A 21,021-nucleotide genomic window follows, 5' to 3' on the forward strand; every position below is an offset into this window, starting at 1 on the left:
TGTCATAGCAATGTTTTTTATTTGGATACATTAAAGAACATTTTATAGAACATTTTTATATATGTCATGCAGGAAACCATGGAAAATGTGAAGAAATGCAAGAATTTTTTATCCACGCTGATCAAGTTAGCTTCATCGGGTAAACAGTCCTCTGAGACCGCAGCGAATGTGAAAGAACTAGTGCACAACCTCCTGGTAAGCCTTCGTTCTCGCACGTGTCTGTCTAATAAGCACTGAGCCCGCACAGAGTTTACTAAAGACATTCTGATATTGAGTATTACAATGCAGTAGCATTTAGTACCCAGTAATCTTAGGGATCCGTATACCACATCATGATATTCTCAAACCAGTAATGTCACAATGGGCAGCTCTCACCATGCTGGGTCATGCCTATTAGTTCAAGGGTAATGTCACAATGGGAGGGCCATACTGCATCATGCTACTAGCATTAGTGTAACGTCAAAGCGGGCAGCCCCACCATATTGAATCTTGCTGTTTACATTGGGGGTGTCCTGCTGGAGATGGACAAGCATTCTTACTAGAAAACCTGAAAATACACTTTGCTCTTCACAGGACGGGAAAATTGAAGCAGAGGATTTCACGAGTAGATTGTACAGAGAACTGAATTCTTCACCTCAACCTTACCTTGTGCCTTTCCTGAAGGTAAGCCCCCTGCCTAAGTAGGGTCTTTTGGGAGCTGTCGCCCTTTGCCCTTTTATTCACTCTCTGTGACTATAATTCTTAATCTGTCCTTTCATTCCCTTTCCAGAGGAGCCTCCCTGCCTTGCGCCAGTTAACGCCGGATGCTGCAGCCTTCATCCAGCAGAGTCAGCAGCAGCAGCCCCACACGCAGGCCACGACGGCCCTCACTGCAGTGATGCTGAGTAGCTCCGTGCAGCGCACTGCTGGCAAAACTACCGCTACTGTCACCAATACATTGCAACAGCCAGTCATAAGCCTCACGCAAACTGCACAGTCCAAGCCGGGGCAGCCCACCCCACTGGTATGTACATCTAATATTCCAATTTAAAATAGTGGTATCCAGATATTTTTAAAGGGATACTGTCATGGGAAAAACACATCAGTTAATAGTGCTGCTCCAGCAGACTTCTGCACTGAAATCCATTTCCCAAAAGGGCAACACATTGTTTTATATTTAATTTTTAAATCTGACATGGAGCTAGACATGTCAGTTTCCCAGCTGCCCCAAGTCATGTGACTTGTGCTCTGATAAATTTCAGTCACTCTTTACTGCTGTACTGCAAGTTGGAGTGATATCACCCCCCCCAGCAGCTCATCAGCAGAACAATTGGAAGGTAACCAGATAACAGCTGGTAGATATAAGAACAGCACTCAATGGTAAAATCCAGGTCCCACTGCATATTCAGTTACATTGAGTAGGAGAAACAACAGCCTACCAGAAAGCAGTTCCATCCTAAAGTGCTGACCCTTTCTGAAAGCACATGACCAGGCAAAATGACCCGAGATGCACCTACACACCAATATTACAACTAAAAAAAATACACTTGATGTTTTAGGAATCAAATTTTATATTTTAGAGTGAATTATTTGCAGTGTAAACAGTGTAATTTTAGAAATAAAAACTACATCATAAAAATCATGACAGAATTCCTTTAACTTAATTTTCCATTTAAGATCCAACATTTGCCCTCCATGTTTCATATCCAGGTTACAGGAAATTTTTGCTGTTTTAGTTTAAAGGATAACTAGAGCTTAACCAAAGAAGTAGGCTAGAAATGTTTTACTTTATGTTTTGTGCTTCTGTACCAGCCCAAGGCAACCACAGACCTAGCAGTAAAGATCTGTGTCTCCAAAGATGCCCCAGTAGCTCCCCATCTTCTTTTCTGCTGATTCGCTGCACATGCTCTGTGCTGCTGTCACTTACTGAGCTTAGGGACCCACTCACAATATACAGTACACATAGAATACAAATGTCACAATATAAGGCTGATTAGTAATTAATACAGATAAATACTACATGGCAGCACAGAAACCAGTGCAATTAGCATCAGAATTTAATAATCAGCCCTGTAGCATCAGTTTATATTACAGGCTAATCTCACTTTCTGCTGGATAATTAGTGACGACCCCTAAGCTTAGCTTCTCAACAGCTGCTCAGAGCCCACTGAGCATGTGAGTGTCACAGACACTTTCCAAGATGGTGACCCCCTGTGACAAGTTTGAAGTCCTGGATCATTGTTGCTATTGACAAACTGAAACTTTAGCCTCGTGCAATAAGTTCAGTATATAAAATATGGCATTTTTAGCCATATTCATTTTTAGGGTTTAATTCTCCTTTTATATTGCTACCTTGAGCAGCAATATAGTGTTCACTAGGATTGTCACTGCAAAAAGGCATTCATTCTAAAATCGCACAATAACTGGCCTTTAGACTGGGCATTCTTGCTACAATGTTGTGCCCACAAGCAGTGTTAGCCCCTTACTTTGGAAACCAATAAATCTTGCCTTCTTGTAAGCTATTGTCTAATTTCTGTTTGGACACACATTAAATGGGTTGTTCACCTTCCAAACACTTTTTTTCGGTTCAATTGTTTTCAGATTGTTCACCAGAAATCATGCCTTTTTTCAATTACTTTCCATTTTTATATTTTTTTTAACCGAAGTTTAAAGTTGAATGTCCCTGACCCAGGGATTTCGTTCAGCAGGGACAAAGATAAGAAATTTATCAACTAAATGTATCAATTTAGAACCGTTAATGAGTCGGCGACGGTCACACATAGAAAATAGAAAGTAATTGTAAAAAGCCTTTATTTCTGGTGAACAATCTGAAACCAACAGAACTGAAAAAAAAGTGTTGGAAGGGGAACAACCCCCTTTAACCAATAAGGGCAGGGATTGACAGATTTTTCCAGGGTGCCCCTGATTGACAGACTGCTGGGTGTTAAAGTACTCTTACAGTAGAAGAGTGGGATCATTTCCCCTTTGTGCCACTAAGTGTATCAGGTGTAGGTGAAATGCCCTTCTTTCTTTACATTAGCCTTACAGTAAGTAGATGCATAAAGCTTCTCTCCTGTATAATCAACTATAGTTTAGACTTAGTAGTTTGCTGTATGTGAACCCAAAAATAAATGCTGGTCTCTGCCTACTGGCCAGTCTATAAATACATTTCAGCAGTTCCTTTCCCTGTCAGGATTAAAATGCCACTATTCCTGCTCATTATTCTAAAGAGCCAGACCCACTTCTATACAACAAGCTGTATTTTTACAGCTCATCCGCTCCCTTATAAAAATAAACCTGCAAATCTAATTTCATCGGGTATTTGATCCCCTCTTACCTGGGGATTAGAGAATTTCAAACCTTAATTGAGAAGATTAGGATGCAGCATATTTTTTTGGGGGGGAGAGATCCTTTTGTGATCAGTCTGCGGCTTCAACGTGAGAGGCAACCGTGAAAATCGACTGCCGCATGGACCCTTGCAGATTTGGACGCCTGTGAATAAAAATTGACAGTAACATGAATACAGTGATTGAAAACAGTCCCTAATCTTCTTACCGTGTCATCCCAAAGAGCTTACTGTTAAATTGGCCTGCTGTGAAACCGTCGCCGTAATACAGAGTGAATTACTTGGACGCACAAAGCTAGTCGCGTTCAACAATGGGAGCCTTCATCCCGCAAGAGCCCATCTTATGTGGTGGCTCTTTTGGGAAATGATTTATGGAGGGAATATAATCCGTTGTCCTTATTTCAACTCTGGCATCACTAGCAAACTATTATCCCATAATGCCCTGCTATAGGAGGACAAGTGGAATATTTATTCACTCCCAATATTGTAGATCAACCAGCAGAGTTTGAGGGGTTGCTGGGATTTGTAGTCTTGTATTATTAATGATATGTACAAAAGTAGGAGAACAGAAACCTAACAAAGGCCTAACTCCTCTCTTTTCCCTTCTAATAGGTCATTCAGCAGGCACATAAGGCGGGAGCGGTGGTACGTCCCCCACATGTGACATTAACTCAGCCCATGGTAGCACTTAGGCAGCCTCCAAATCGGATCATGCTCACCACACAGCAGTTGCAGTTAAACCAACTACAAACAGGTGCGGTACAAACAGGTGAGCTTGGGTGCATGCTGGGGAATCTCAGACAGTTATCCTTTTTGCTGCAGTTATCATAAATAGAAAATTGCCATTTTAAAAAATAAGGGCCTCCCTCTGGGATCCTAGAATTCACGGTGCACACAAACAAACCACACATATGGTCACATGAGCCAAATAACAGACAATTAACAGACAGAGTTGTGTCTTTTGCTTCAACACTTCTTCCTGTTACAGTTAGAGTTGTAGTATTTCTGGTCAGGTGATCTCTGAGGCAGCACACAGACCATCATGAAATGGTGGTTCAAGGCAAGAAATGTTAAAGGGCAATATTTACTTAAATATATATACCAGTTTGGTAAGATTCTTTAATGTGCCACTTAATTTGATATAAACTATCTGTTGCTTAAGTATTAACTTTGGGGGTATAGTTTTCCTTTAACTATTCAGCTTTGCTTTATAAAGAATTAGCACCATTCTAGCTGGGGGTTTCGGCACTGTAGATAGTCGAGTAGAGATTAACTTTATGGGGCAGATTTATTAATGCCCTTGGTCCAATAAAGGCCGTTTTATTCCCTAAACAGTGGGTGCTGGACTAACTTTTTTCGCAGATTTATTAAGGGTCAAATGCATTTCCCATAGTCACCCATGGATAGCATTCACCTAATGGGTTAATTCCCCTGCTGGCCAGTGGACAGGATCTCCTACCAACAGTTCAAAGGTTCTGCTTCCTCCCCTTCTTTTTTATCCTGTCCAGGCCAGGGAAGGATATATTATTTCTTTTTTAAACAAACTACCATGAGGATTATGATTGCGTGAAAGGCCTAATTAGCTCCCCAGTGCAGGGGTCAGCATGGCTAAAAACATACACCGAGGGGATTCTCCTCCCAGTCCTGGGTCAGGAGGGTCGCCGAGAAGAGGGGCAGTTGGAGCTCCGGTAAGAAAAGTGGGCTGTATCCTCCCGCAGAGCGGGTTAGGTGTTGCCTGTACCCGGGTGGAAGTGCGCCAGGAGGAATGTAGTAGAAGCGCTGCCGTTCTGAGCGCATGGCGCCGTTCAGGACGCAAAGGGATGTGACGTCAGAGCAGAAGTTCCCGGGCGGCCATTTTGGTTACTGGCAAACGGCATGCTATTGAGCACAGAGGTAAAATGCAGGATAGTGGCGCCAAAACTGGCATTCAGACCTGCAAGCGGATTGTATTACCGGTATGCAGCCGGGGGGATTATATTATTATAGTATCCAGAGGGCTGCCACCTCTATTTAAGCAACTAAGACTTCCTGTTGGTGCCGTTTTGGCATGCAGTTTTTGCTGAGCATTCAAAGCACCAAATACAGGGATGTCTGAGAGAGTCGGCTTAAGTTTCCTGTGTATTATAATAGGAGGGAAAGCTGATTTCATTGTATTTATTTATTTCTCTTCATTAGTTCACCTATGGAACCCGGTATGTCTTGGAAAGCCTCTCACCCTAAGGGGAAAAGGTGAAGTATGAGAGAGAGAGAGACTGGCGGGGGCTCAGGTATTAACAGTATGTTATTTTTCTGCAGCCTTCCTGCCGCAGATGCTAAAAAAGACAAGTCTCCCAAGAAAGTGAAAAACAGCAAGAGCCTGGAGCTTCTTTATCACAAGAAAATCAGCTATTTGCGGAGTCCTTAGCCTCGGTGATAAAGCAGGCAGTCATACAAGGATTTCAAGAAGTATCCAGCGCTAAGAAAAGGCCAAGTCATTGTCATGCAAGGCAAGGGGAGTCTGTGTCAGATGTATCAGAAGGTGATTTGTCACCTGATTCAGATGTCCTGTCGCAAGCAGGATCAGAAGAAGGTCAAATTGAGTCGGAGGAGGAATCAACATTTGATCTGGCAGTAATTGATCCTTTGATAAAGGCAGTTAGGCAAACCTTAACTTTTCCGACAGAATCTGCAAAGATGTCATCAGCAGAAAAGTTATTTCCATCCTCAAAAAAAAAAATTTGTATGTTTTACAGTACATCATCAGTTAAGGAGATTATTATGAAGGAATGGAAGAAAACCGAAAAGAGAGCTCAGACAGCTGGAAAATTTAATAAAAAATACCCCTTTGATGAGCAGGATTCAAAGTCCTGGGATTCTCCACCGAAGGTAGATGCAGCGGTGGTTAGACTACGCTGCCAGTAGACGATGCGACGGTCTTTAGGGAGCCTATGGAGAAAAAAAATGTAATTTAAGAAAGGCATTTGGAGCAGGAGGAGCAGCCTGTAAGCTAGCGGTGGCATTGACATCAGTGTCTAGGGCGTTGAAAGTGTGGCTGTCTGAGCTAGGCGACGCAATTTCATCTAATGTGAAAAGACAGAAGCTTTTGGAGATGTTAGACTGTAAGATGGCAACAGAATTTATATCTGAAGCATCTTTCGGCTAGGTCCATGGTTTTTTTCTGTGGCAGCCAGACGAGCGCTGTGGCTGAAGTCGTGGGCAGCTGATACGGCATCAAAAGCGAACCTGTGTCAATTACCTTTCGAAGGAGAAATGTTATTTGGGGAGAAGCTTGATGCTTTTATAAAGAAGGTTTCTGGCGGTACGAGTGTGTTCATGCCTCTGGAAAGTCAGGCCAAGAAGGCTCTATGATCCGGGCTACAACAAGTCTAAGGAAAAATCATTTAGAGCTTTAAGACCGTATAAGCCTGGGAGAGAGTACTACATGCAGTCTACATGGAGATCAGTTTGTTCAAGCTCCAGAGGAACATCAAAGAGATCTGTAATTTTTTTCTTCCACCCCATCTACCTCCGGTCAGCAATGAAGGTGGCAAGGCCCAGTACATAGTGGGGAGCAGATTATCCGAGTTTGCACATGTCTGGGCCACAACCATTCAAGACACATGGGTACAGAAGGTGGTGGAATCAGGGTTTTTTCTGGAGTTCAAGTCGATACCCAGAAGAATTTTTTTCATAGAGTCTGTTTTCAAAGGGACAGAATCAAACAGGAGTATTGTTCAAGATTACATGAACCAGTTGTTCGAATCAGGAGCAATAGAAACCGTGACTCCCCAAGAAAGGTACACAGGTTTTTACTCAAGACTCTTTCTGATAAAAAAAAAGCATTGGGTGCATTAAGGCCGGTGTTGGACATGCGAAGATTGAACGAATTTCTGCAAGTAAGAAAATTCAAGATGGAATCGCTTCCATCAATTATGCAAGTGGTCTCCGTAGGAGATTGGTTAACAAGCATCGATTTAAAGGATGCCTACTTTCATGTGCCAATAGCTCAAGGACACAGAAGGTACCTGAGGTTTGCAGTAGAACAAAAGCATGTACAATTCAAATGCCTACCATTTGGGCTTGCCCAGTCCCCAAAAGTGTTCACAAAGGTGTTGGTGGCACTCATTGCCGAATTGAGGAAGAAAGGGTTAGCAGTTTACCATTATTTGGACGACATCCTGGTGGTAGCAAACTCGAGAGAAGAGGCTGAAGTGCATTCTGCCAGAACAAGAGTTCTTTTTTTGCTAACCCATGGGTGGATAATAAACCAAGAGAAAAGCAACTTGGTTCCCACTCAAGCCCTGCAATATCTAGGGGCCCTCTTTCAAACAAACCGAAATCTGGTCAGTCTTCCACAGACAGTTGAAGGTGAGAAACCTAATAAAAGAATTCAAGGGACGGAGAACAGTCTCGGAGCAACAATCCCTGAAAGTACTGGGTTCCATGTCGGTGACTATCCAAATAGTGAGATGGGCAAGGTGGCATTTAAGACCTTTACAGTTGTTTCTTCTGAATAAAGTGAAACGGCCTCATTTACATTTACAAGAAAAAGTAAGGAGTTCAAGAGAACCCTATCCTGGTGGTGCAATCAAGGAAATCTGGCAAGAGGGGTTCCTTTGGAAGAGCCAGTGTGGGTGGTAGTGACCACCGATGCGTCAAGTGTGGGGAGCCCACATAGGCGAAAGCTTTGTTCAAGGCACTTGGAAAAAAGAGAACGTGTTTTCAAATATTCTAGAACTAAGGGCCATAAAGCAAGCCCTTCTTTCCTTCTCTCACCGAATAAAGGGCAGACATGTAAAAGTCATGTCAGACAACACAACTGCGGTTGCTTATATAGTGAAACAAGGAAGCACCAGAAGTGTAACCCTAAAGATGAACCATAGGGAGACCAAGACAAATTCAGAATTTTCCAGGCTGGCTGTCACAGAGATCAATACAGATCCAGGAGCGCATTCATTTGTCCTTGATGGCCTGGAGGTTGAGAGGGAAAGCTTGAAATGCCTTGGTCTAAAAGATGAAATCATAGAATTGTTACTGAAGTCAAGGAAAAGTAGCACTTTCAGACAGTATTACAAAGTGTGGGGAAAGTTTGTAGAGTTTGTCTTGGGAAAAAAAGGGAGAATCCTTGTCTCCATCGCCCGCACTAGTGGTGGAATTTTTATTCTCAGGATATGAGAAGAGATTACATTTTAATACACTGAAGGGCCAAGTGTCAGCAATTTCAGCCCTAACTGGGAAAACCTAGGCAGAAGAGCCATTGGTGAAGAGATTCTTTAATGCTCTGATGAGAGTGATGAAGAAAAGCTGTCTATCACCATGGGATTTGCCCTTTGTATAAAAGGTATTGACAGAGTCTCCATTTGAGCCATTGGAGGAGTCTTCCATATGGAATATGACTTTAAAAGTGGTACTTTTAGTGGTAATAACTTCGGCCTGCAGAGTTGGCGAAATATCAGCTTTGGCGGCATCCGAACCGCATACAGTGATTTTTGAGGGTAAAGTGGTGCTAAAACCCGCATTTGCTTTTCTGCCAAAGGTCATCTCAAAATTCCATATGGATTTGGAAGTGGTTCTGCCTTCCTTCTTTCCATCGCCACACAAAAAGCAGTTTGGCATACTCCTAACTAAGTGAGAGCCATCAAGATTTATTTGGAGAGAACAAAGACTTGGAGGAGCATTTGTTCATAGTTCCAAATGGTTCCAGGAAAGGTCCAGCTCCAGCGAAGAGAACTATTAGCTCCTGGATTGTGGCAGCGATTGTGAAGCATACAGTGTGGCAGGTAGGAAGGTCTCCAAAGGGTTGAAGGCCCATTCTACCAGGTCATTGGCAAGCTCCTGGGCGGCACAAGCCAGGGAGTCGCCAGAGAGTATCTGCAAGTCAGCAAGATGGTCATCATTTAATACGTTTGTGAAACATAAGTTGGATGTTTTGTCTTCCCAATAAGCAAAATTTGGGAGAAAGGTGTTGCAGTCTGTTGTGTATTCTGCTGATTAAAACGTTCTGTTAAATGCATATGGTGTCCTGCCCTCTATCTTAAGCTTTGGGAGTTCCCATTAGGTGAATGCTGTCCATGGGTGACTATGGGAAAACAGGAAATTGTTTATACGTACCATAATTTCTGTTTCCTGGTCACTTCCATGGCAGCATTCACCAGGGAGTTTCCCACCCGAGAGGGGACAGCTTTTATACAGAGACTAGGGGGAAGGGGAGGAAGCAGAACCTTTAAACTGTTGGTAGGAGGTCCTGTCCGCTGGCCAGCAGCAACCCATTAGGTGAATGCTGCCATGGAAGTGACCAGGAAACATAAATTACGGTACGTATAAACAATTTCCTTTTTTTTTTTTTTATGGTCAAAACTCTCGAATTCTGAATTATCTTAACTCGATTCGAGTTTTAACTCCAATTCGAATTTCGAGATTTATCAAATGCTGACTTTTTAAAAATTGGAATTCGACTATTCGCCACCTAAAACCTGCCGAGGTCATGTATAAGTCAATGGGAGAGGTCCAGGCATCAATTTGGACATGTTGCTAGCCTGCCTGATATTTGAGTTTGTTTCGGAGAAATAAAACTTGAATCGAGTTTAGTTGAATTCAATTCGAGTTTCGAGTGGGGAAAATTTGTGCGAGTTTTTTTTATTAAATAACCCCCAATCAAATTTCGAGTATATTAGAATTTAATATAGTTAAAAAAACTCGCATGAATTCGAAATTCGACTTTTAATAAATGTGCCTTTTAGTGTTGTTTCCAATCGCTAGTCCCATGAGGGTTGGGTTGTGGTGCAGATGGTTTTCAGCAGCGGTTTTGATGCAGTTATATATGGGAGAGGGGGTAGAAAGAGGTAACAATCCAAAATCCATCCATTTGTGTTTCTTTGCCATTGGGTTTTTTTTTATAGCATCTTAACCCCTAAAGCTGTCTCCAAGGCTAATTATTTATATAATCTGTCTGTCCCCAGATTTTAAGTGCCTGCTTTGTTTTAAAGACCCTTCTGATACTTACAGTTGTTGACTCCCCTAATAAAGCCTGTTTACATTTGTCAGGTGATTTGTCTTGTGTGTAAGGCGAGAGACTGGCCTACGAGTGGCCCACAATCTGTAAGGTATTTTCCCTGGTTTAGGGAGTCAGGAAATTCTCCCTGAAATGTTAATTTTTGCCTTTCTTGTGAGTGCTATATTCAAGAAAAATATTGATTATCTCTCTGTGCAGTTCCAGTGGCGAAGCAAGCGTTGGTACAAGGTGCAAAAACAATGTCTGCAATATCCGCGCAGGCTGCGGCAGCACAGAAAAATAAATTAAAAGAGCCGGGGGGAGGATCGTTCAGGTGAGTGCAACCAACTTGTATTCATTTTGATTGAGTCTTGGCTACAGTTGTTTAAAGGAGAACTAAACCCTAAACATGAATGTGGCTAAAAATGCCTTATTTTATATAATGACCTTGCATCAGCCTAAAGTTCCAGCTTCTCAATGGCAGCAACGATCCAGGACTTCAAACTTGTCACAGGGGGTCACCATCTTGGAAAGTGTCTGTGACACTCACATGCTCAGTGGGCTCTGAGCAGCTGTTGAGAAGCTAAGCTTAGGGCTCGTCACTAATTATCCAGCAGAAAACGAGGCTGGTCTGTAATATAAGCTGATGATACAGGGCTGATTATTAAATTCTGATGCTAATTGCACTGGTTTCTGTGCTGCCATGTAGTTATTATCTGTATTAATTACTAATCAGCCTTATATTGTGACATTTCTATTCTGTGTGTACTGTATATTGTGAGTGGCTCCCTAAGCTCAGTAAGTGACAGCAGCACAGAGCATGTGCAGTGAATCAGCAGAAAAGAAGATGGGGAGCTACTAGGGCATCTTTGGAGACATATCTTTACTGCTAAAGGGCTGTGGTCGCTTGGGCTGGTACAGAAGCAAAAAACATCATGTACAACATTTCTAGCTACTTCTTTAGTTAAGCTTTAGTTCTCCTTTAATCTTATGTATAGCCTCAAGTTCCACATAGGCCATGCAACAAACTTTCTGCTGTCTGTAGCCATTCCTAAAGTGGGCAGTGTAGTAGGGCTGCTAGACCAGAGTGTCAGGGAGCCGGGATGCTCCCACCAGGGAGGTTGTCAGGATCAAGGAGGAAGCCCACAAGGGAGTCAAGGTCGCGGTGTCCAACAAGGGGTAAATCAGGAGAATAACCAAAGTCCAGGCAAGGGTTCAAAGGCAGGCAGAATATCAGCAAAGTCCAAAAGTCCAGGCAAGAGGTCAGCAACAAACAGGAACAAGATAAGTCTTCAGAAAAGCAGACAGGAAACCCAGGAAACTCACAGGAATGAATCCTATACTTGGGCGCCATTCTGGCGACTTGGTAAGGCTTTTATATTTGAATTTGGCGCCATTCTGACGTCATCGGCGTCCTTGCGTCGACGTTGACGCGCTGACGTCATCGCGCTGGCGCCGCTACCCACGTGGCGGCCATGGGCGCCGCCATTTTGGGAGCGACGCCGGCAGGGAAGGACGCGCCGCCCGGAGCTCCTGGACCTGCTCCGGGTGGCGATCGTGACACAGAGTGCTGGGTCACATAGAGCTAATTCTGGGGTATGTAGGTTTAACAGTAGCAGGGGCAACCCTTATATAAAGCCAAGCATGCTCCGTCTCCCAAGTATACGTTATGTTTAATTGAGGTAAAGAGCTATAATTGGAGGATGATGATGATTTGATGATTGTGTCTATATTGGCAGTGATGCAGTTTTTATATATATATATATATATATATATATATATATATATATATATATATATATATATATATATATATATATATATATATATATCTATCTCTCTCATACAATTTTCACCCTGGTAACAATATTGTGCCTCCCTCACGCAGAGATGACGACGATATTAATGATGTAGCTTCTATGGCCGGTGTGAACCTCTCTGAAGAAAGTGCAAGGATATTGGCAACGAATTCGGAGTTAGTGGGCACGTTAACGCGCTCCTGCAAAGACGAGACGTTTCTTCTGCCTGCACTGCTACAGAGGAGGATATTGGAAATAGGCAAGTGTGTCAGAAGCCACAAATATTTCCTGAGTTGTAAAATAAGCAGGAGCTTCGTGGTATGGTGAGGTGTAGGGCAATATTCATCTCTGAATAGCTTAAGCCAAATAGGAAGGGCTGTATTTTAGTTTTATTGTATTACAACTCTCTGTGCCCTTTATCTTGACCGTGCACAGTTGTAATGATCGAGAATTATGCTCTCACTCTGCCTTCCAGTGCAATACTGATACAGCTGTTGCAGAACTACAGGATTTATAGCCATGCAGTAGGGACAGAGGTTTACAAACCGCACATTATTTGCGAGGCTGATGCTGAACCTATGTAGACTGCAAGACTGCTTAGCATTCATTAGGATACAATTAGATTAACAGTATACTAAATATAAAGCTGAAAACTTTGATCGGTTGTGTGCGCACTGTAGCCCACCTTTCCTTGTAAGGTATTGGAAGTGGAGATACAAGTTGTCTTGCAAGCAAGAGAGACCTTTGTAATCACTTGTGTAAACATAAAATCGGCCAGGATCTGTGTTTGTGAGAGCAGACATAGCAGTAAGTTTGAGGCTGCCTTAGGGAGCAATGTGATGTTCTGCAGTATAAACCAGCTCATGAGGATTTGGTGAGTTGAATATCTTTCTCTCTATCCGTTTACAGGTAAAAAGCACGGAATCACAGAAATCCATCAGGACGTTGTCAGTTATGTCTCCCACGCAACACAACAGCGGCTACAAAGCATTGTAGAAAAAATCTCTGAAACAGCGCAGCAAAAGAATATTTCACACAAGGTAAAGCCAGGAAACTGTGTGTAATTGTGGGCTGGGATCATCTTCATACTCTCATGTTATAGTGTCTAAGGGAAGCAGCATGGCAGCTACTCTATTAGAAAAAGTTCTAGCTCTGGCTAAATGTTCAGCTAAGCTATGTGTTAAATAACAGAACCTCCCGCTATTCAAATACTTTCAAATTTCGGTACACTTTTAAAGGGAACCCGTCTCCCCAAAGAAATATTCAAAATCCTATTTTATCACATTAGTCAAGCAAAATGAACTTTAATTGCACTATATAAATTATTTGAATCTTGTTTCCTTCAGTCTGGGAATTCATAATTATAACAAGCAGGCAGGAGCTGTTCTGTTGACACTGTTATTAAGACAAACCTTGCATCATCTCAGAATCTTATTTGTGCACCAGAATGGGGGACCTGATGTCCATCCCCATGCCCTGGTTACACAATTAAATGGTGATGAGGACAGGCATAGGCATAGAGGAGGGGCAGACAATATTTGATTGACAGCTGCAATTTTTAAATGAGCTTACAACAGCTATAAAATGCTTTAATAAAAAATAGAAATTGGATTTCATGTTTAATTTAAAAAGGACTTTTATTATAAAGATTTTTGTGTCTGGGTGACAGGTCCACTTTAAGGCCCGTTTTGGTACTCCTTCTCCAGTCTTTGCCTCAATGACAATAGAGGAGACCCTTTTCACTTTACAGAAACCTTCTAGCTAGTGTCCCCCCTCTATTCCATACAGCTCAGGCACGATGGAATAAAAAACATTCCAGAGCTCACCCAGGATGACTGGGATGAGGCCACAGAAACTATGTACAAAAGTTTGATAGCAACGAGGGATAGATTAATACAATAGAAAGTATTCCACCAGCTCTATACAACCTCACTTAAATTTAAGGCAATGGCTAAGAGGGACGATGACACCTGCTTTAGATGTGGTAACCCAGGAGCCAACTTTCTACACATGATCTGGACTTACCCAGTAACCAATGCCTACTATTCGTAAGTAATGGCTTCCTTAGCAACCATTCTGGAATTCCCACAAATACTCTCCCCCACGGTATGTCTCCTAGGAGTAGTAGAACACCTAGTGCCCACTACCTATGCAAGATTGAGGTTTAGAGTACTGCTGTTCTAAGTTAAAAAATGTGTAATTATTCACTGGATGGGGCCCACCCCTCCCACAAAGGATTCCTGGATAAACTTAGCCGATTCTTCAATAACCAAGATAAAGCTCACTTATGAGACACAGCAGATATATTTGAGAAGGTATGGAGTCCTTGGTAGGAAATGGGCCAGAGCGCACATCCAAGAGATGACTATGCAACCCGATATATTCTTTTTGTACCTGCAATGTCTTCCATGACTAGTTCAACCTCCAAATAAGCTGAAACTTTTGAAAGTAACTCATCCAATACAAGTGACATGTTTAACTGCACACATGTTTATTGTTTTATTCATGATTTTTGTTTTTAATGTTTATTAAAACAAATAAAACATAACCTTTGAAAAAAAATAAATTAAATAAATAAAATACCACACGTTGCATATTCATTAACTCTTGTACTTTTACCAGGACGACGATAGGTATGAACAAACCAGCGACGTACGGACGCAGCTCAAATTCTTCGAGCAGCTTGATCATATCGAGAAGCAGAGGAAAGATGAGCAGGAGCGAGAGATTCTTATGCGGGCAGCTAAGGTTAGGATTTTGCTCTCTTGCATGGAAGTCCATACGTGTGCTGCCTTTTGGTATTAAAGGTTTCTTTTAAGGGGAAGAAAAATAAACATGCTGCAGGGCTTTAATTTCCAAGTTTAGTTATAATCCAAAGAAACACTTCATATACTTCTGCCACTGGAGGGCACTGTTTTCTTATTGTAGGTCTGTATACTTTAAATTCCCACTGATGCCAAATAACAGAAATATACAGACTAATAAGGCTCTCTGTGCTGAATAACTTTATACCATAGCATTAACAGGACGATAGAGTGCTTAACCCCCTCTTTGATATCTGGTATATTGTGCCTTTAACTCTTTGTATGGTCTGACGGTGCTCAGGTGTGTCATCAAACCTCTGATAATGGCACTGCAACTACTACTGCTAGTCTGAAGCCTCTGGCTTGGTTAAAGTAGAACTATAACTTAACTAAAGAAGTAGGGCAGAAATGCAGACTTTTAAGAAGCTTAGGGGAACTCATTGGGTTTCAAGGTTCTATTCAGCACTTTTTGACATCTTGTTCCTTTAATGCCCCTTGCACAGTCTCGGTCAAGGCAGGAGGATCCGGAACAATTACGGCTAAAACAGAAGGCTAAAGAGGTAAGTGTGTTTCTTGGATACGCTGTAACCAAGATTGTTCCCAAATTCCAAGCCTAATAATGTATATGTCTTCTTCTATAGATGCAACAGCAGGAACTGGCACAAATGAGGCAGAGAGATGCTAATTTAACAGCGCTAGCAGCTATTGGCCCTCGAAAGAAGAGGAAAGTCGAATCACCGGGCCCTGGTTCTGGTTCAGAGGTCAGTGTTTATATAGGGAATAATCTACCCCCTGCTGTGAATGATAAGGATATTAGAAGTCACTGAGGGGTTCTGTAACCATATAAAGGCACAAGGCTACAGGATGAGTTATACAGGGAACTATTAGTATCACTTGTGTATTATAAGGGATAATATACCCCCTACTGTAATTGATTATGATATTAGAAGTCACTGAGGGGTTCTGTGACCATATAAAGGCACAAGGCTGCAGGCTGATTTATACAGGGAACTCTGAGTATTGCAAGGTACCCCCTTCTGTATATAACAGGGATATTAAAAGTTGTTCTGTGAGGTATGCGGCCAGGTGATTTTATACAGATCATGGAACTCTGAATATTTCAAACACACGTTTCAGTGAATCCTTCCAGATATTGCATCACTCTGCACCGATTCTTTTGTAAATTGGTGGTGGTGTACCTTTAACTTAAAACCTGAAAGTATAGCCCGGAAATTGTACAAAGGATTGGGGAGGTGGGATCTCTGCACCCACACAGTCAAGGTGCAGTGGCCCTACTAGACCCTCACAGTGGGTTAAAATTCCTAAAGTTTGTTACAGTTATACAAAAGAGACAGTGTAGCCCATTGGGACTGTAATTCAGTGAGTAATGCAGATTGCTTGTGCTGGGAGCAAGTTGTGTTTACCAGCTGCACCTCTTGCTGAGGAAGCGAAGTCAGGGCCCCAGAGACTGTACAATGAGCAGATCCTTTCCCACCTAAGTGCAGAAGGGGCGCACCTGTTCCTGCTTCACACTAGCAAAACCACTCCAGCTCAGCAAAGCGTTGACACCCCCTCACATTGCCATTATACATCATAGCGCAGCAACCAGACCTCCCTGGCAGATGGTGGGGCCACTTAATGACATTTAAGATTTACACTGGAACCTCTTTGGCTGCCTAATGTTTGCCGCTGCATTGAACCAAAACTCTGACCAACATGAATAAACAGATCTGTGGCTCCTTGCCTCCTAATACTTCATGGCCCGTGAGCCAAACCCAGGGGAAACTCATGCTACATAGGAATGATTGGAAAACACAGAGATAGGAAAAGGGCAGCCAGATAATAGGCAGGTACCAGGACTTTAAAGGACATGTAAAGCCTACATTTTCCTCCTACGTATGTAAGTTGTGCATATCTTCCCCACCCAAGCCACATAATTTGTACTGCATATAACCCTCCATTTGCCAGTGCCATCATATTTTCCTAAAACAAACAGCAGCTTTAACGGCAGCCATTTTCCCTCTGACACATCATCAGTAACATTGAGACATGTATGCTGTAAAGTTTATGCAATGCAGAATGCAGGTTTACACAGGCTCAACATACTTTGATACAAAGTTCTGCTGGGGTTGAGCACTGTAATGGTTAATCTGAGCTCCGGAGGAAAAAAATAGGATTAGACAGCTAGAGTTTCTATGGGAACCAGCAATGCTATCTCTTCATTGGCTGTTTGACTGGAGGGTGTGTGTAGTAATCAAAACTGAGAAGAACTGAGCATGCTCATAAGTCAACAGCCGAAGGAAATTTCTGAGGGAGGGGACTGGGTTAGAGGAAGAGAAGGAATTCTAAGTGATTAAGGGGATGCTGCAACCTTACTGTTTTTAACAACCAGAGAGGCAGTTATCTGAAGATTTCAAAGGGGCTGTTCACTGATTTCACTGATTGCATTTTTGTGGAGGGGGTTTACATTCCCTTTGACACCCCTCCCCCAGTCTAGTGATGTTCATATAAGTGTATAGTCTGTACACCATGTCTGTACATACATACATACATATATATATATACATATATATATATATATATATATATATATATTGAATAAAGTACCCCCTATTGTAAAATATAAGGATATTTTAAGTCACAGAGGAGTTCTGTGACCATATACAGGTCATGGAACTCTGAGGTTACTTCTAATACCCTCATATTTTGCAACAAGGGGTACTTTATTTATTATAATATACAAGTTTTAGTGAGTCATGTGACAAAAATGACATCACTACTCACCGTTTATGACTGATGACATCACTAGTCACCATTTATAAGAATACATTTTCAGGATATTCATGGCTGTTGTGTATTATATAAGGATATAGTATAGTCAGTACACCGTGTCTCTGTGTGTGTGTGTGTGTATGTGTGTATATATATATATATATATATATATATATATATATATATATATATATATATATATATATATATATATATATATATATATATATATATATATATATATATATATATATATATATATAGTCTGATATACCGTGTAATATTTACTGCAATTTAATCTCCCCTTTCTTTCACCCTCCCCACCAGTCGTCCAGCACAAGTACAGCCACGGCCAGCAGTTCTGCAGGAGGGAGCAGCCGACAGTTTACAAGACAAAGGATAACGCGAGTCAATCTCAGGGACCTCATATTATGTTTGGAGAGTGAACGAGAGACAAGCCATTCACTATTGCTATACAAAGCATTCCTTAAGTGAAACTCACAAAACTCAACACAAAAAAAAAAAAAATGGGAAAGATCAAGGTATTTTTGTTCATTTTCTGACGTTCGTTTCAAAGAGGCAACACCCATCCCAGGACACGTTCATTAACCGTCGGCAGGACTTCTATTTTTGTGTTTGTTCATCGTTTGTTGGAGATAACCCAACCCACCGATGCCAATGAACCCCTCCAGAACCCTTCAGCAGTGTACCAGGTTCGCAGCAGCCAATGAGGGAGACCTGCGAAAGACTTGTTTGTTCTGCATCGTCCTGTTTTTCTTTTTTTAAAATTTGAAAAAAAATCCAAATTAAGGAAAGAAACTGCCTTCTGCTAAAATCCAAGCCATAGAGAGATTGCTCATTGCGACGACCAACGTCTGAGCCCACCCGTGCTGCACTTGTTTTTAAATGATCTGTACTGAGTTATCAGGGTTTCTTTTTATTATATATATATATACAGTTTTAGCATCCCGACAAGCTTTTTTAAGGACAAGGAAACCTAAAATCTATTGGGGCAGTGACGATATGCTAGGCACCTCCCTTAATGATTCTAGTTGCTCACCTTCTACCCCAGGCCAATGCTCTTCTTCAAAAAATGCTCCAGCCCAGGATACTTTATACTGGACACTAGTGAAGTGGTCCATTCTCAATCTGGGCCGATCTGAGTTTGAAAAGGGATTCAAAGATCCAAACTGAGCTCACACCTTCAGGTGGGGTCATTGTCTGACTCAAAGGGTCCTAGGCCCACTGGGGATTCCGACACAGGGCCCCTAGCCACAACCCCCCTTCCGGGCCCCCTACACTGCTGTGCTCTTCTATCAGTCAAGTTCGGGAGAGGGAAGATCAGGAGGCAGCGGATGGGTGCGGGTCCAGGTTGGCTTGGCCCACCCCGACGGCCCAGTCCGATCCTGGGTGAGGTTGGTTAAGGGTATACTATCCTAGCAAAGTCAGTGATTAGGATCCCAGCTGCAGTGCACATAAGAAAAGTTCTGTGCACTGCTGGGGGTAGGAGGCACTGCTGAGGGTAGGGGGGCACTGCTGGGGGTAGGGGTAGCCACCCTGGTAGAACATGCATCCTTCTAGGTCACATGGCAGTGTGGCTCTCTGCAAGACCCAAACTGAACTCACACCTTCAGGTGGGGTCCGTGTCAGACTGGAGGGTCCTAGGCCCACTGGGGCTTCCAACACAGGGCCCCCCAGCCACAACCCCCCTCCGGACCCCCCGCACTGCTGTGCATACATCTTCTTTAAGTCAGGTTCGGGAAGTGGAAGATCAGGAGGCAGCGGATGGGTGCGGGTCTAAGTTTGCTGGGCCCACTGGGTTTTTACCCAGTGTCCCGACGGCCCAGTCCTACCCTGGGTGAGGTGGGTTATGGGAACACTATCCCAGCAATGTCAGTGATTAGGATCCCAGCTGCAGTGCACATAAGAAAAGAACTGTGCACTGCTGGGGTAGGGGTCACCACCCTGGTAGAACATGGATCCTTCTAGGTCAAATGTCAGTGTCACTCTCTGCATAAAGAACCCCAGGCTGGTGTGTATTATGAAGACAAATAGCCCCATCCCAGGGAAGGAGGTAAGCAGCTACAATCACTGGGGGTGCCTGACAACATGACACCCCCAAATCCCCCGCCCAGTGATCTTTTAGTTTCCTTCTCCTTCAACCCCTTCTCTGCTTGCACAAGGGGACTCCCTGAATCAGATTCTTTTATTTGCAGATGGCATTTTATTCTATATATTGTGCACCCCGACATCACTCCCTTTATTTTAGCAGCAGGCGATTTTTTTTAATGTTTGTTTTTATATATTGATATATATATATATATATATATATCTCCAAACCTCCGTTTAAGAAAAATCTTTATTTTCCACCATTAAAGAAGAACCTGTGCAGGAAATAGCGATTCTGTTGTGCTCCTGGGACAGGCACCACACATGGACAAACAGAGGTTTTTATTAAAGTGTATATGGCATAAATATAATATTTTATTTGCACTGCTTTAGGTTTTAAATATTTTTGTTTTTTTCTACCGAGATGAGTGCTTACCCCTCCCCACCCCCCATTCCCTCTTTATTTGATGGCAGAAACAATAGAAACCCTGGTTAAAACGTGTTTTCATAGTCACTGTAGATAATTTATATCACATTACACACACAATCCTACCATAAATTATTATGTAAATCCATATATTTTTTTTTTTTTTTGTTACCAACAGTATGCAAGCTCTGGGGGCAAACCCTACCCCCCACCCCTCTCCGTCACCACAGCAGAAATCGCCCTTCTTTGTATCTATTTTTTTATTACAAAAAAACAAAACAAAATAAAAACTAAAATTAAAATATATACTAATTGGTTCTTTCTATTTTCAGAGGTTACTGTATCCAAACTGTCCATTGGTATAAGACTTTTATGAGTGTAAATAGTTTAGCTTCCCCTTTAATATCCGTCTCTCTCTCTCTTTGCCTTGTACACTGAGTTCTGATCAGTATTTTTACCCAACAGCTGTTACATCTCTCCCGGCGTCCGTAAAACGATCTTGTCTTTCCATTTGGGGTTTTTTTTTTTTTTGTTTTTCATGTAAATTTTGCACAGTGACTTGTTCATATGTAAATATTTTACTTTCAAAAATGAAGTTTTTAATTGCTATTGTTTTATATAGGATTGAAAGAAAATTAACGCCTTTATTAAAAACGAATTTATCTGTACTGTCTCCTGCGTCTGCTTTCCTTGGGCTTTGGTGTAGGAATTGTTATATAACACCAACAATGTACACAGGTGTAAAACTAGATTGCAAGCTCTTGAGACCAGCTTCCCCCTGTTTTTAAGAACAATTGTCAGGGTAGGGAAAACAA

General features: G+C 42.2%; 1 protein-coding gene across 2 annotated transcripts in view; it reads left to right on the plus strand.

Moving 5' to 3' along the window:
- taf4.L (TATA-box binding protein associated factor 4 L homeolog) overlaps positions 1 to 20,874 on the plus strand; it is a 42,874-nt gene extending 22,000 nt beyond the window's left edge. The window contains exons 6-16 of one of the 2 annotated variants that reach the window (XM_018233880.2): positions 73 to 195; positions 574 to 663; positions 770 to 1,003; positions 3,938 to 4,094; positions 10,515 to 10,629; positions 12,184 to 12,353; positions 13,004 to 13,134; positions 14,717 to 14,842; positions 15,402 to 15,458; positions 15,540 to 15,659; positions 17,998 to 20,874. In XM_018233880.2, the coding sequence (XP_018089369.1) occupies positions 73 to 195; positions 574 to 663; positions 770 to 1,003; positions 3,938 to 4,094; positions 10,515 to 10,629; positions 12,184 to 12,353; positions 13,004 to 13,134; positions 14,717 to 14,842; positions 15,402 to 15,458; positions 15,540 to 15,659; positions 17,998 to 18,165 (1,491 nt within the window). In that variant the 3' untranslated portion in view covers positions 18,166 to 20,874. 2 annotated transcript variants of the gene reach the window in all.
- The last annotated feature ends 147 nt before the right edge of the window (positions 20,875 to 21,021 follow it).

Source organism: Xenopus laevis, chromosome 9_10L, assembly GCF_017654675.1.
Source record: "Xenopus laevis strain J_2021 chromosome 9_10L, Xenopus_laevis_v10.1, whole genome shotgun sequence".
Classification (NCBI taxonomy): Eukaryota; Metazoa; Chordata; class Amphibia; order Anura; family Pipidae; genus Xenopus; species Xenopus laevis.